Source organism: Pleurodeles waltl, chromosome 9 (genome assembly GCF_031143425.1).
Source record: "Pleurodeles waltl isolate 20211129_DDA chromosome 9, aPleWal1.hap1.20221129, whole genome shotgun sequence".
Lineage (NCBI taxonomy): Eukaryota > Metazoa > Chordata > Amphibia > Caudata > Salamandridae > Pleurodeles > Pleurodeles waltl.
This window is the reverse complement of record NC_090448.1, coordinates 233,872,375-233,887,953: the sequence shown is the minus strand read 5'-3', so window position 1 is coordinate 233,887,953 and position 15,579 is coordinate 233,872,375. Positions and strand designations below refer to the sequence as shown.

The 15,579-nt window shown below is 44.9% G+C and overlaps 1 protein-coding gene and 1 long non-coding RNA gene across 2 annotated transcripts in view; both read right to left on the bottom strand.

Moving 5' to 3' along the window:
• Positions 1-15,579, bottom strand: part of NUP210 (nucleoporin 210) — a 462,103-nt gene that overhangs the window by 156,859 nt on the left and 289,665 nt on the right. The window contains exon 30 of the mRNA XM_069206618.1: positions 10,680-10,854. Coding sequence (XP_069062719.1) covers positions 10,680-10,854 — 175 coding nt within the window. The remainder of the gene's footprint in view (positions 1-10,679; positions 10,855-15,579) is intronic.
• LOC138259119 (uncharacterized) lies at positions 417-1,683 on the bottom strand. Its single transcript, XR_011198641.1, has 3 exons — positions 1,414-1,683; positions 878-1,059; positions 417-681 (listed from the first exon to the last, which is right to left on the bottom strand). It is a non-coding gene; the product is annotated as an uncharacterized lncRNA (long non-coding RNA).

Genomic DNA, 15,579 nt, shown 5'->3' with positions numbered 1-15,579 from the left:
GGTGCCACTGTACCTCCGCCTGTTGATGCTGATGTACAAAAGGACAGGGAGAGCAGGAAAAGGGGAGGAGACAGAACAAAGAGAGTTTTAGTGCATGGCATACCGCTACAGTTGGCGGACAAGACAGACGCAGCAGGCCCATGCACAACGCCGCGCTCCTGCCCTCTGCACATGCAATTTCTGGGATATGGCCTACATGGCATTGGTGGAAATCTGCGCACATGGATGCCACCGGGGCAACTATACCTCAACTTGATAATTTACTGAGGTGGGGTAGAGTGCCACATGGCCTACATTACGGAGGGGCCTTGCCTACCTAACTCGCCCTGGCCTAGGGACACCCAGAGCCCACCTCCCCCACCCAGACCCCTCCACTGCACGCAAATTCCGCAGAATGAGGTTGTATTCACCCCCTTGTGTCTGCTGTGATGTCCTTAAGCGCCCATCCAACTCCGGGTAGGCCACCGCCAGGATCCGGAACATCAGGGGGGTCATGGTACGACGGGCACCCCTCCCACGTTGGGAGGCCATCCCCAGCTGAGCCTCCGCCGTCTTCTTGCTGCAGCGGCGAATGTCGTCCCATCTCTTACGGCAGTGGGTGCCCCATCTCTGGTGGGCCCCCAGGGTCCGGACCTCCTTGGCGATGGCACGCCAAATGGCCCTCGTCTGGTGGGCGCTGACCTACATGACATGCACAAGGAAAGAGGAACAGTCATTACCAACTGCACCATCAATGTGAGTGGCCCCCTCCGTACTCTGACCATGAGGCCCATTTATTCCCATGCTTTACTGTAGTATGACTTCTGCCCCCTTCCCTCTTCCACCCAGCCCTGTCCACCCAGGACTAGCCCCTACAACGTGCTCCCTGTGTACTAACCTGTTGGTCTGGAGGACCGTAGAGTAGCATGTACTGGGGGATGACCCCATCCACAAGTTTCTCCAACTCTTGTGCAGTGAAGGCAGGGGCCCTTTCCCCAGACGCAGCAGCCATCGTTGCTTCCAGACCGAGGTCACAGCAGCACTAGCAGTGTAGGTCCTCTCCTGTCGAAGGTCAGGTATCTAGTGATTGAACAGATAGAAAATGGTGGTGACGTCGGCGGCGGTGACGTCTGCGGCGGGGCGCATCATCACCGCCAGCGCACCTGTTCATTGGCTCCTGGGACCCATAGGGTCCAATGTTAACCAATGCAGCATTGCGCCGCGCTCTACGACCGCCTACAGCGACGGTGTGCAACGCCAGCGCTGTTACCCCACAATCCCATTGTCCCAGTTTAGAGGTCAGGCAGCCGCCATTTCAGGGGCCCACATGGAATCATTTTCAACTGCGTCACACATACGGAGGCCTACACTCAACACACATACAGGAAGGGTTTTGTGTCTGCTATAGTCTTGTGTGTAACTGTGGGTACATACCTGGATGAATAGTGACTGGTTCTTCGCTGTTGTCCTTCTTAGGCACCATCAGCTGGGACATATGAGAAGATGGCGGAATCCTCCGGTGTACCGACCGCTGGTGGACCTGTTGACAATGGAAGAGAGACATTTAATCGTGACCTACCGGTTTGACCGTGCTACAATCCAGGAACTATGTACCCAGTTGGAGCCAGACCTGATGTCACCAATCCGCCATCCGACTGGAATCCCCCCTGACATGCAGGTGCTGTCAGTGCTCCATTTCCTTGCAAGTGGGTCATTTCAAACAACAATGGCCATGGCATCAGGGATGTCCCAGCCTATGTTTTCCAACGTGTTGTCCAGAGTGTTGTCTGCCCTGCTGAAACACGTAAGGAGATACATCATAGTCCCTCAGGTGGAGGATTTGCCTACAGTGAAAGGTGACTTCTATGCCCTTGGACATATCTCCAAAGTCATAGGTGCCATTGATGGGACCCATGTAGCTCTGGCCCCCCCGCAGGAGTGAACAGGTGTACAGGAACAGGAAGAGTTATCATTCAATTAATGTCCAGATGGACTGTTTGGCAGACCAGTACATCTCGCAGGTAAATGCTATGTTCCCTGGCTCAGTGCATGACGCCTACATCCTGCGGAATAGCAGCATCCCTGATATGATGGGTGAACTCCAGAGGCACCGTGTATGGCTATTGGGGGACTCTGGTTACCCCAACCTTTCCTGGCTATTGACCCCAGTGAGGAATCCCAGGACCAGGGAAGAGGAACGCTACAATGAGGCCCATGGGCGGACTAGGAGGGTGATCAAACGCACCTTCGGCCTCCTGAAGGCCAGGTTCTGGTGCCTCCATATGACAGGTGGGTCCCTATTCTACTCACTGAAGAAGGTATGTGACATCGTCGCCTGCTCCATGCTCCATAACTTGGCATTGCGACACCAGGTGCCTTTTCTGCAGGAGGATGATCCAGATGACGATGTTGTGGCAGCTGTGGAGTCTGTGGACAGTGATGAGGATGAAGCTGAGGAAGACGAAAATGACAACAGGGAGTCAGTCATACAGCAATATTTCCAATGAGACACAGGTGAGAACATTTTCATTTTTACGATTACATTAACTTTCACACATCTACCTCTATCCTGTACCTACATTTCACTCACTATTTGTTAATTGAGTTGTCCCCTTCCATTTCAGTTTCACAAGTGTGGTAACCTACGTGTCAACTGTTTGCATCCTTGAAGGGCTTGTGATGTGTGACATAGGTATGTTAGCCTTCCAATGGGTAACCCATTATGAAACTGTAATTGATAAAACAGATTTACAAATCATAGACTGACTCCATTTGTTTTTAGTGTTTGAAGGGTGTTTATTTAAGTGCTCAAAAAATGAAGGGGGGTTGTAAACTGGTGATGGGTGATGGTGGAGGAATGTCCATGGCAGAGTCCAGTCTATTAGTCTCACAGGTACATTGCACATCTGGCCATTGGAAGTGGAGCTAGGTCAGTTCCGATTTGGACAGGGTAACAAAGTGGGACAGTGGGGGGACAATCAGGGTGGTCTTATTTCCTGGAGGGGGTCTTGCCATCTTGCTCTGTCCTGTCCTGTTCCTGGATCTCAGGGCCCGCTTGCTTGGTGGTTGTCCGTCTGCAGGGGATGGGGTGCTGGTGTGTTGGTCCTGTGGCGGGGCGTCCTGTCCACTAGCGCCGGGAGAGGTGGTGGGCATTTCATCGTCCTGGCTAGTGTCACGGGCCCCTTGGAGTGCCACGGTGTCCCTCAAGGTCTTTTGAATGTCCGTCAGCACCCCTACGATGGTGCCTGGGCGGAGCCGATGGTCCTGAGCTCCTCCCTGAACCCCAAATATTGTTCCTCCTGCAGACGCAGGGTCTCCTGCAACTTGTCCAGGACCCTGGCCCTCGTCTCCTGGGAGTGGTGGTATGCTCCCATGATGGAGGAGAGGGCCTCGTTGAGAGTTGGTTCACTTGGCCTGTCCTCCCTCTGTCGCACAGCAGCCCTCCCAGTTCCCCTGTGTTCCTGTGCCTCCGTCCCCTGGACCGTGTGGCCACTACCACTGCTCCTAGGTCCCTGTTGTTGTTGGGGTGGTGGGTTAGCCTGGGTGCCCTGTACTGGTGGACACACCGCTGTTTGACCTGTCCTGGGTAGGGAGGTTTGGGCCCGCTGGGTGGGTGCTGTGCGGGTGTTACCAGAGGGTGTAAGCTCGGTGTTGGGCTGTGGCTGGGCAAGGGGAACCGACTGTCCTGAGGCCCACGATGGTCCGGCCTGGTCATCAAGATCCAGTGGGGCAGAGCTGCTGTTGTCACTGTGGGCCTCTTCTGGGGGTGGAGTGGTGTTGTCTGGACCCTCTGGTGTGGTGACGTTCCTTCGTGTTCCTGCGGGGGTATAAGTACATGATTATTGCATGTGTGTGTTTCATGGAGTGCAATGGTTGGGTGTTCGTGAACCCCAGTGCAGGCATTCCTGTGTGGGGGCTTGTGTGCTGATGGTTGGTGGGTGTTGTGGGTCTGTGCAGTGGGCATGCTTTGGTGATGGGTGTCCATGCTTAGTTATGTCATGCAGGTCTTGGGGTTGGGATGGGTTGGTGGGTGTCATGGGTAGATAGGTGAGGATTTGGGGTGATAGGGGAGGGTGTGATGGTGGGGGTGTGTGATATCATGCAGGTAGGGTGGGGGGTATGATGGTTAAGATTAGACTTACCAGTGTCCGTTCCTCCAACGACTCCTCCGAGGCCCTCAGGATGCAAGATGGACAAGACTTGCTCCTCCCATGTTGTTAGTTGTGGGGGAGGAGGTGAGGGTCCGCCGCCAGTCCGCTGTACCGTGATGTGGTGCCTGGATAACGTGGAACGCACCTTCCCCCGTAGGTCGTTCCACCTCTTCCTGATGTCCTCCCTATTTCTTGGGTGCTGTCCCACAGCGTTGACCCTGTCCACTATTCTTTGCCATAGCTCCATCTTCCTGGCTATGGATGTGTGCTGTAACTGTGAGCCAAATAGCTGTGGCTCTACCCGGATGATTTCCTCCACCATGACCCTGAGCGCCTCCTCGGAGAAGCGGGGGTGTCTTTGGCGTGACATGGGGTGGTGTGTGTGATGTGTGGGGTGGTGTATGTGTTGATGAGTGTGGTGAGTGTAGTGGTATGTGGTGTTTGGTGTTTTGTGCTTAGATGTTGCATGGGTGATGGTGTTGTGTGCCTCTGTGTGATGGGGTTGTCTGTTCTGTGCTGTCTCTCTGACCTTCTCTCTGAATTTTTGGTCTTAGGGGTTTGTGGGTGATGTGGGTGTGTGTTTTATATTGTGTTGGGTGTGTGGGAGTGGTGTGTGTATGTGTGTCAGGTGTGTGTATTTCAAATTGTCCAATGTGGCAGTGTTTTGGAGATGTGTGTGTATTTTGAGCGCGGCGGTGTATACCGCCAATGGAATACCGCGGTTGAAAGACCGCCGCGTGGATTCGTGGGTCGTAATGGCATGGGCGTGGTTTCTGTTGGCGTGGAGGTGGAGGATGTGTTTCCGACAGTTTCTCGCTGACCTTTGGTGTGGCGGTATTGTGTGGGTGTCTGAATTTCGGCGGATTCCGTGATGTGTGTCATAATAGCTGTGGCGGTCTGCCGCGGCGGTGTATTGGCGGTCTTCAGCACGGCGGTAAGCGCCTTATACCGCCAATGTTGTAATGACCCCCATTATATTTATCTAGTTTAATTAAGGTCAAAACGATAAAGATTCAATAAGCACAAATTAAAATATCACTTTTGCAAGATTAAAAAAGTCTTAGATCTGAAAAATAGACAGTTGTCTCTTGTTTGCACAAAGTACCTGGTTTGCATCAAACTTATCATGCACGGAGACCGCAGAGGAGAAGATGTGGGGAAAAATAAGGTGTACGTTGGATTTTCCAACGCAGGACAGACAATGTTCCATTTCTTTCCACGCTGCAAGCGACTGTGTCGATTTCTGGTGCACAATCTTGGTTCCTCACTGCGATGCAGGGATCTTTTGACGCCCAGGAACAATGCGTGGAAATCCTGGGCGTGCGGGGCAAAGTCACAGGCCTTGCGTCAATCTGGTAGGCGATGAGTCCATTTTTCTTTTGCACAGCAGGGGATGCGTCGATTCTTCACTCAGGAAGTCGGGCTGCATCGTTCTAGCTTGGCTGTGCATCGATCCTGTAGGGCTGTGCATCGAATTTCCAGTCACAACACAGACACTGCCTCGATCTTCACTCAGGAGGTCAGGCTGCGTTGTTCCGATAAACTGCACAGCGATTTTCTCCCTGCAAGGCAGGCTGTTCGTCTATTTTCGGCACACAAGGAATTACCTTGAAGAGATGAAGTCTTTTTAGCCCTAAGACTTCAGAAATCAGGAGGCAAGCTCAATCCAAGCTCTTGGAGAGAACTTCTCAGGAAAGTTAGAGGCCAGCAAGGCAGCAGTCCTTCACAGCAAAGCAGTCCAGGTGAGTCCTTTGGGCAGCCAGGCAGTTCCTCTTGACAGGTTGCAGGTTCAGGTCCAGAAGAGTCAGAGTTTGTGGTTTCAGAGATCCAGTTTATAAACCTCAAAATGCTTTTGAAGTGGGGGAGACTTCAAAGAGTGGTTCTGAAGTGCACAAGTTCCCCTTTCAGTACAGGTCTGTCTGCCAAGGTCCCAGTAGGGGGTTTGGCAGTCCATTGTGTGAGGGCAGGCCTCTAGCCTTTGAAATGTAGGTGTCAGGCCCTCCACACTTCCAGCCCAGGAAGCTCCATTCAGCATGCAGATGAGTGCAGGTGTGACTGAGTATTCTGTGTTTATGGTTGTCTGGGTGAAATGCATAAGGAAGCGGTCAACCAGCCGAGCCCAGACATTAATTGGAGAGAGGCTGTAAGGCACAGATGGATTTTATGTGCAGAGAAGTGCTCACTTTCTAAAAGTGGCATTTCTAAAATAGTGATATAAAATCCAACCTCACCAAAAAGCAGGATTTTCTATTACCATTCTGGCCATACTTAACATGACCTGTTTACCGGTGGGAGAAAGTAGCAGATCTGAAAGAAATGCTACCCAAGACCATGAAGTTCATGCACTGGGTCATCAGCATATAGGAATACATGTTGCAGGAAATACCTTGTCTCATAAAGCAGCCAAGTCAGCAGTAGCCACGGCTTCTGTTGCTGAGATTACTAGTTCTAGAGCAAGAGTGAATGATGAAACACTGGCTGCTGTGAAAGCTTCAACAGACAGCAAGCCCTTGCCAAAGGTGTATTCCGACAAATATTCCTACCATGTAAGTGCACAGAACATTGCGCCTTTGTAACAATATCAGGGGGTGGATGACTGTGTGATCTCCAACCAAGATCAAAGACCAGAGTTGATAAAAGCAGCGCATGAGGGAGTTGCTTCTACCCATGCAGGTGTGGCGGCTATTATTTCCTTATTGCAAAAACGCTACTGGTGGCCAGTTCTACATAAACAGATCAAACAGCATGTGCTTTGTATGTCCTTTGTTGTAACACCTGTCAACAAATAAAAAGAATCTACCATCAAGAGCCCACCACAGACACCCCTCCTAAATTCCAACAAACCACTACAATGTGTGTACCGGGACCAATGTGATCCTTTGACTCCTGATGGTGCATACAAATACATCTTAGTCACTGCTGAGTCTTGCTCCAGATTCCTATGGACATGGCCACAACGCTCAGCTGACACTCAAACTGTTATTAAAGATTAGCATGTCTTTATCGGGACATATGCAGTTGCGGCATTTCATTCAGAGCAGGGCCCTACTTTTGCCTTAAGGGCATTCAGGGACCCCATGGCAACGTTGGGGGTCCAATTGCATTACTCATCTCCCTATCATCCAGAGGGTAACAGTTTAGTGCAGCGAAAGAACTGAGGCTTAAAACATTCCTTAACAGCAAGAGTATTAGGCATGGGTCGTAGTTGGCTTAACCACCTGCATGGGGTCCAAAAAGCACTTAATCTGCCTAGAAGGTCCCTGGGAGGGCACAGCCCATACCAGGTTCTGTTGGCATTCCTGTATATGTCCCGGATCTAGATGGCTCTGGTGCGGTGGCAGCAGACACATCTTTTGACATAAATGATTGTGTTACTGTCTTCGCAGGAATTACAACAGTTCAATGATGAAAACTCATCTGCATGCGCCGCCACCCTAGGAAAAAGGGATGCACCAATAACACCGACCGGCTGGATTTCAAAAGTTGGGGATGTGGTGCGAGAAAAGATCTCTGTGAAAAAAGAATTCTGCCCTTCATATAGAGCAATGGTTCCAGTCCTAGGAATACAGATTACCAGAACTGTCATCTTACCACCGCTGCCTGGTTCTAAAGGATACTGCTTTGCTTCTATCGACATTATCAAGTTACACGATGTGGCCGATCCTACCCAGCAGTCCTAAAGGACCACTGGGTAGTTCCCAAACCTCTCTGATAACCAACCAGATGTACCTCTACAAGTTTTAGCCAACAACGCTAACACTTTCCCAGAGCTTGGGGAGGGTGGAAAATGAGCTTTAATTAGTACCAATAACTTCTTCTGCGATAGGAAAAGTCAACACTTCTGAACAGTGTTATTCAAATTGAACAAAAATGGATGGAGAAGTTTACTACGAACCACCAAGGGACACATCTGTCATTTCTTTTTTCTGACACCGGCTCCAGTATTTGCACAAGCTGCTTTTGGATATTTTGCCGACATCAAAGATTCTTTCACTAATTCTTCTACATTATCTGCATCAAGTGAATACAAGCTGTTCACCTACCTTAAAACTAACCTTCTGATTCGCCCATTGAACTACCTGTTGGTTCTGTTAACTGTGCCTCTCTTTCTGCTCTGGATTGGTTTTGTCATCATTTTCATTTTACTGATACACCGTCATTATCTTCCTAAACGCTCTGCTGTTGAACTGGTGGATGAGGTCCTAAAACCACATTTCTCTTCACATAGGGTCCAAAGAGACTTGTCCCTAGTGAACATTTTGGCTATACTGATTCCTGATGGGATTGTTTGGGATAAAGTATCCTTTGATGTCTTTGGGCCGACGGAGATCCTTCAAATACCATATGTGTTTAAAGTTTCAATGAATGATATAACGCCAGGAGTAGTTTCTGATGATTTGGATGTAAAAACAGTTGATTCTATGCTTTCTGAACTTTAATATTTTACTGCACCTAAAAGTGAAGATGTTTATCAAAATTGCTAATTATGGCAATATGTTCTGTTATAATCATTATGGACATTATTTCATACATAACACTAGCACCCAGAGAACTGTTTACAATTATACGCAGTGGGAATATTTTCCTTCCCCACCAGTGGGTAGTTCTAAAACATATATGGAAACAACTGCATATTTTACTGGGCAAGATGTCACAAATGCTGAGTCTTAATATTTTAAATTACCTCCTAAAGAACTGCACATTTGTTTGCTAACAAATACAAGATTGATTTATTCTGATCCTGTGTTTCTCAGTTGGCAACAGAAGGCTATGAATATTGGTTGAAGTTGATAGGCTTAAAAAGTGCTTGGGGAACTAAAGATTGGAAAATACTTTGTTGAACTAGTATTACATTTAGAAAGTTATCAGTTCCCTACCTAAAGTTTCTGGAAAGCTTCAGTGAGTGGCCAGCTGCCTGTGGACCGCTGATGGCTCCCTGGTGTATTTGGGCCAGACAGTGAACAAAGGGCCAGGGTGTTGAGGTCAGTGTCCCAAAAGGATGACTGGGGAGGAGCTGTGGCCTGAAACGGACTGCACTTAAATTCAATGAACTCATAACACTCCTGGACCTGAGAAGATTCACAAGAACAACTGCCCTGCTGTCTGAAGAAGAAAGCATGGATCTGCTTGCCTTGAACCCAGAACCACAGTACGGACTTCAGGGGTTGATTGGCTACCCCATGTTTGAGCAATAGGGACACAACAAGCTTCCAGAGCCCTTTTCTGGTTTATAGAGGACTTGACCCAACTGGACCTGGAGTGAGTCATGACCCATAAGTGCTGGCCTCCAGGTCCGGGACCCTTGGCTTGAATCAGTGGACTTCTCCCTTGGTTTATTGAAAGTTTCACTGGATCCAATACAGGGCATCTCATGGCAGCACCATGCAGCTCATCATCGGCAGCTTCACCAGAACAGTCGCAGCGCAATAAATGCATAGCCTTATATTGCAGCATTGCGCGAGTCCTGCTGGGCAGCTTCATCAGATTCGATGCAGCGCGACTAAGCCTTGCATCACCATGCAGCTCCTGAATGCCTACAACGGATCTGCCGCAGAGTCACTCATAGCAGCACATCAGAGTCCCTGCACCAAGGACAGAAGGTACAACTCCCAGCAGGCCATTGTTCTATCAGCCTGATCTTGAGACCTAGTTCTGGTTATCAGATACTCCTTGTAGACGCTTCGCACCCTTTGGCCTATTCTTGAATCTCAAACTCTAATTCTACTCATAGAATTGTTACTTTTATATTGTTTTATTTATTAGAAACAGTTTTTTTAATCTGGTTTGGGATTATGATTCTTGTGTTGTGTTTTCAATGTATTACTGTTTGAGTACCATATGAATACTTTATACATTGCCTCTAATTTAAGCCTGACTGCTTTTGTGCCAAGCTACCATAGGGTTAAGCACAGGTTTATTTAGTGACTTTAGGTGTTCATCCAGAGAAGGATAGTGATTATTATTTGAAGTGGGTTTTCACCCTCTTCAACCAATATTGCAATTTCTTACCCCTACTTGGTGTTTTCCCTGATCATCTGGCATGGGCTTCCCATTCTGAACCCCTATTAACATCAGAGCTATGTGTTCAAGGGCCAGCATACTTGAATAGAGATAAAAAGCAGGATTTACAACATTTTACAGCAAGGCAGCATTTAGAGCACACTGCAAAACACACGAATAATTACAGCACAGCATGTCCTGAATGGCACATGATCTCACAACATGCCTATAGAGTGCAAGGATAAAATACATTATTATATAAATGGTTGTTGTCAGTTTTTTCTAGGCCTAGAGGAGACATCCTCTGTTCAATAAAAGCTTAACTTTAAAATGACTTGACTATAGAGATGTACTTCTTTTCATTACAATCTACAGTTAATAAAGGAAAAGCTCTACTGCGTATTAACAGACTTAATTATTCTTTATGAAACTCATATTTTCAGTCTAATAAACATTTTAAATTGAATAATGTGTTTAATAAGAGGTACTTAATTTAATTATCAAAGTTAATGGTGCACAAGTCCAAAATGGTTACCAAAAAAAGATTACCTTTACAGCTACTATCACTGTCTGATTGATCCCAAAAGGTTCCTGAGAATTTACTTCCATAGTTGAAAGTCCTGTTAGAGAGCCAGAGCTAAGTACACCTTTCTTGTCAACGTGTACAATAGAGGCTTTGTCTGGAGCATCCAATATTTGATAATTTAGCAAAGCCTCTCCATCCCTTATAGAAAAAAAAAACAGAAAATGCCTGTTAATATGTATACAATCCCATTTTGCTTGATACCACCCTATAACAAATAATATTTATTGTTGAAAAGAGCTCTTCCAGGAAATGCATCCTTCAAAAAAAGATTCTCATGGTAATCAATTTAGAAATGCAGAATTAATTTCTTTCAGATGCTAGTGCCATCACAACAGTTATATGAATAAATTATAGTACATAGCAATACATAATTATTAAGAACCAACAACTATCCTCAGAGATGGTATCAACAATATCAGTAAGCTGAAATGTAATGTAATCAATAAGGTAATTTTGTGATGTCACCTGTAACATCATGTGCAAGGTTATGAGAAGACCACTGTTGAAGGAGGAAGTTAGGATTTCTATGGTAGGAGCATGATTATATTTTGCATTACTTAAGTAACTGGTGAACTTCATGGTCTTTTCTGTTTAATTTCCAAGCCATAATTTCACTTTAACTGGGCTTTTATAAGATTTTCTAAGTCTCTTATACATATCTGGATGTGTTGTGAGCTAAAGAAACTACATCTCACCCTTAATGTGTTTTGAGTGATTTTACTATGGGCAACATCCATTTTTTAAACAACCAGCTCCTATTATGTGGGACTTTAGCCAGGATCTGCACCCTACCTCCCAACCCTTGCTGTACACGGTCTGCACAGTGGAGCTGTGCAGTTGTTTGTCCACAACCTAGCATGTGTCTACACTCCAGTGGTGCATGGCTTTTAGTCTGTCCCTGCCAATAACTTCCTGTAACGTAGCTCTAAACTCCCACATGATGCATGAAGTTTGGCCATGTGCTGCACAGGTTCGGTGACAGGTTGGCATACAGCCAGGCCCAACGCCCAGTCTCACATGCACCAAATACATCACTACCTTTAGCTGCAGTTAGTGGAACCTAGGTGCAGGCTCTCCTCCAGCCCATGGGCCATTGAATCAGATGTGCTTCCACTTCAACAGTTCTGAGCATGCTCTGGGTGCAGAGCCTCGCTTGAGGTCAGCCTCTGTACCACTGAAATAGCTCTAAGTGAGTAACAATGGTTTACTGTTGTATGCATACAGAAGGTCCTCAGTAAAATCAGAAGTGTCATTTTATATCAATTGAAAAGCCACAATAATTGTTATTTTTAAGGAAGAGAAGTGCCACGCAGAACTTTAGTTCTCACCAATTCATGGAACAATTATTTTTACACACAAGAAATACTAATATTGGGGCAAAGTAAATTGTGTCCCTCAAACCCATCTAGTTTACCTAATATGTGGCCTACTCACAAAGGTAAATGTACATGTCTGTATTCACTGACATGCATATTTACTTCTTGGTTTAGGTGTAACTCTACACTTTGCTAGTCACCATTTTAGAGCATGGCTTTAAACCTAAGTGTAGATATTCATGTCACCATCCTCCTAAACCCAGATGTGAAGCCAACTACAGCAGTCTTTAGAGAGTAACGTTACTACTAGTAAATTTGCACGAATAGGTGGAGAACTTCACCACTATGCCTAAGATCATTCTATGTTAAAATATAAGGAAAGCTATTAAATTGTGTTAATCTTTAAGTATATATAAATGAATGCATAATATAAACAGAAATTAACTTAAATTTTAGCTTAGAACTAATAAAATGAAATGTTAGAGCACATTAACTCAAATAAAATGTGAATTACACATATTTTCATTCTATACATGTATTTTAAACAACTAAAAACTTCCCACCCTCATCTTTCTATTGAGTACGCAGTTCAGTTATGTTTATTTGAAATTATTCATGTTTTACTAAAATGTAAAAGTTTAATATATTTATAAAACATTACTATATATACCTTTGAAAACTATATATAAACCCACACATATATATATATATATATATATATATATATATATACATACACACAGACACATATATATGGAAAATATCACTTACCCAGTGTACATCTGTTTATGGCATGTAGTGCTGAAGATTCACATGCTATGCATATCTCGCAATCTAAGGTTGGGATCGGAGTATTACAAATTGTTTTTCTTCGAAGAAGTCCTTTTTGGATCACGGGATCGAGTGACTCCTCCTCTCGATGATAGTGTAAAGGGGCATCAACTCCTTTGTTAGATTGTTTTCCCACAGGATTGTGTATGTACAACTAAAGATGTATAAAAGTGAATAAGGTGTCCATGCAAATGTGTATACATATGTACAAATAAGTTCTACAACGACTATAGGCTCCCGGGGGAGGAGTGAGGGCTCATGTGAATCTGCAGCACTACATGCCACGAACATATGTACACTGGGTAAGTGACATTTTCCGTTCAAAGGCATGTGTAGCTGCAGATACACATGCTGTGCATAGACTAAAAGGCAGTTCTCCTCCCAATTGAGCAGTGGTTAGCCTGTAGGAGTTGAAGTAGTTTGAAATAGTGTTTTTAGCACTGCTTGTTCAACATTGGCTTGTTGTCTATATAACACATCCACATAGTAATGCTTTGTGAATGTATGTGGTGTGGACCATGTGGCTGCTTTGTATATATCCGCCATTGGTATATTTCCTAAGTAAGCCATGGATGCACCCTTTTTCCTAGTGGAATGTGCTTATGGAGGTAATAGTTGTCTTTTTGTTTTAAGGTAGCAATGTTTGAATACATTTTTACAATCCATCTAGCTAATCCTTGTTTCAAAATGGGTTTAACTTTATGAGGTTGCTGAAAAGAAAAAAAATGTTGTTTAGTTTTCCTAAAGTCCTTTGTTCTGTCTACATAATACATTAAAGCTCTTTTAAGATCAAGGGTGTGTAAAACTTTTTCAGCAGTAGAGTCTGGCTGTGGAAAGAAGAATAGCAATTCCATTGACTAATTAATGTGAAAAGGTGAAACCACTTTAGGCAAAAACAATTGGGATTTATCCTAGGTACTACTTTGTGTTTGTGTACTTGGAAGAAAGGTTCTTCTAGAGTAAAGGCCTGAATTTCACTTAATCTTCTCAAGGGAGTAATCGCTACTAAGAAAGCAACCTTCGTTGTTAGAAATTGAAAAGAGCAAGAGTGTATGGGTTCGAATGGGGGACCCATAAGTCTTGTGAGTACAATATTAAGATTCCATGTGGAACTGGTGGAGTTCTGGGTGGAATGATTCATTTAAGTCCTTCCATAAATGCTTTTATGACAGGAACTCTAAACAGAGAGCTATGTTGTATGTTTTGTAGGTAGGTTGATATGGTCGTTTGATGAATCTTAATACAGGAAAAGGCAAGATTTGCTTTTTGTAAATAAAGCAAATAACACACAATGGGCCAGATGCAGGAAACACTTTGCGACTCGCAAATGGCAAAATTTGCCATTTGCGACTCGCAAATGCGTGTTTCCCATGCAGAAATGCATTTTGCGAGTCGGGACCGACTCGCAAAATGCATTTCCGAATCGCAAATAGGAAGGGGTGTTCCCTTCCTATTTGAAATTCGCAGTGGAATGCAATTCATATGCGGTCGCAAATGGAGTCGCAGTTACCATCCACTTTAAGTGGCTGGTAACCCACTCGCAAACGGGAAGGGGTCCCCACGGGACCCCTTCCCCTTTGTGAATGGACCCAAAACTATTTTTCCAGGGCAGGTAGTGGTCCACTACCTGCCCTGAAAAAATACCGAAACTGAAGGTTTCGGTTTGTTTTTTAAGTGCAGCTCGTTTTCCTTTAAGGAAAACGGGCTACACTTAAAAAAAAAAAAAAAAAAAAAAAAAAATGCTTTATTTAAAAGCAGTCACGAACATGGAGGTCTGCTGACTACAGAAGGCCTCCATGTTTGCGAGTGCCTATAGTCGCTATGGGGCCGCAATTTGCGACCCACCTCATTAATATTAATGAAGTGGGTCTTTGTGACCCCATAGCGACTCGCAGACGGTGTCTGAGACACCGTTCTGCATTGCAAATTGAGACTTGCAATTTGCGAGTCACTCCGACTCGCAAATTGCAAGTCGCAATTTGCAATAATGCTAAATCTGGCCCCTTATCTTGTTCTGATGCTTTAAGTGGATCTATATTTTTAGGTTGACAGTAGTACACAAACCGTTTCCATTTTTTTGCATAGCATTATCTGGTTGTTGGTTTTTATTTATTTATTAGGTTCATTCGGTCTAGAAATCTAGTCCATTTAAGATAGTAATAGCAATCATACTTGAAAAAGGAATGTGATAAAAACATAGTAACAATATAAAACCAATAGACGTCAAAACATTGTAACAATAAGAACAGCAGGACAAAGCATTTCATCATATATATAAATACAATAAAATAAAACATAAATAGATATAATAAAAAAGGGGACAGAGCTAAAAACTAAAATATAGAACTTTTTGTCTGGAGGGCCAGTGTGCACAACCAGAAGACAAAAAAGACTAAAATAGTCTAATTGGACTAAAAGGAAACATTATCAGAGTACCAATCAAAAAAAAAACAACAGGAAAACTATATGGGAAGGCTATATAAGCTTGTGCAGTCTTGGTAGTCATAAGAAAGGCAACAAATTCGTAATAGAAATTTCCTACTAAAAGCAATACAAAAAGGATAAAAAGAGAAGATTAAAATCCTTCTAAAAACTAGTATAGAAATGACTCAGGAGCCTTTGGGTGCGATGAACTTGCGACGGATATACCAGGCCTCCGATAAGTATTTGGTAACTGGAATGGCAACCCTGGGAGAAAAATCATGTGTACAGATTC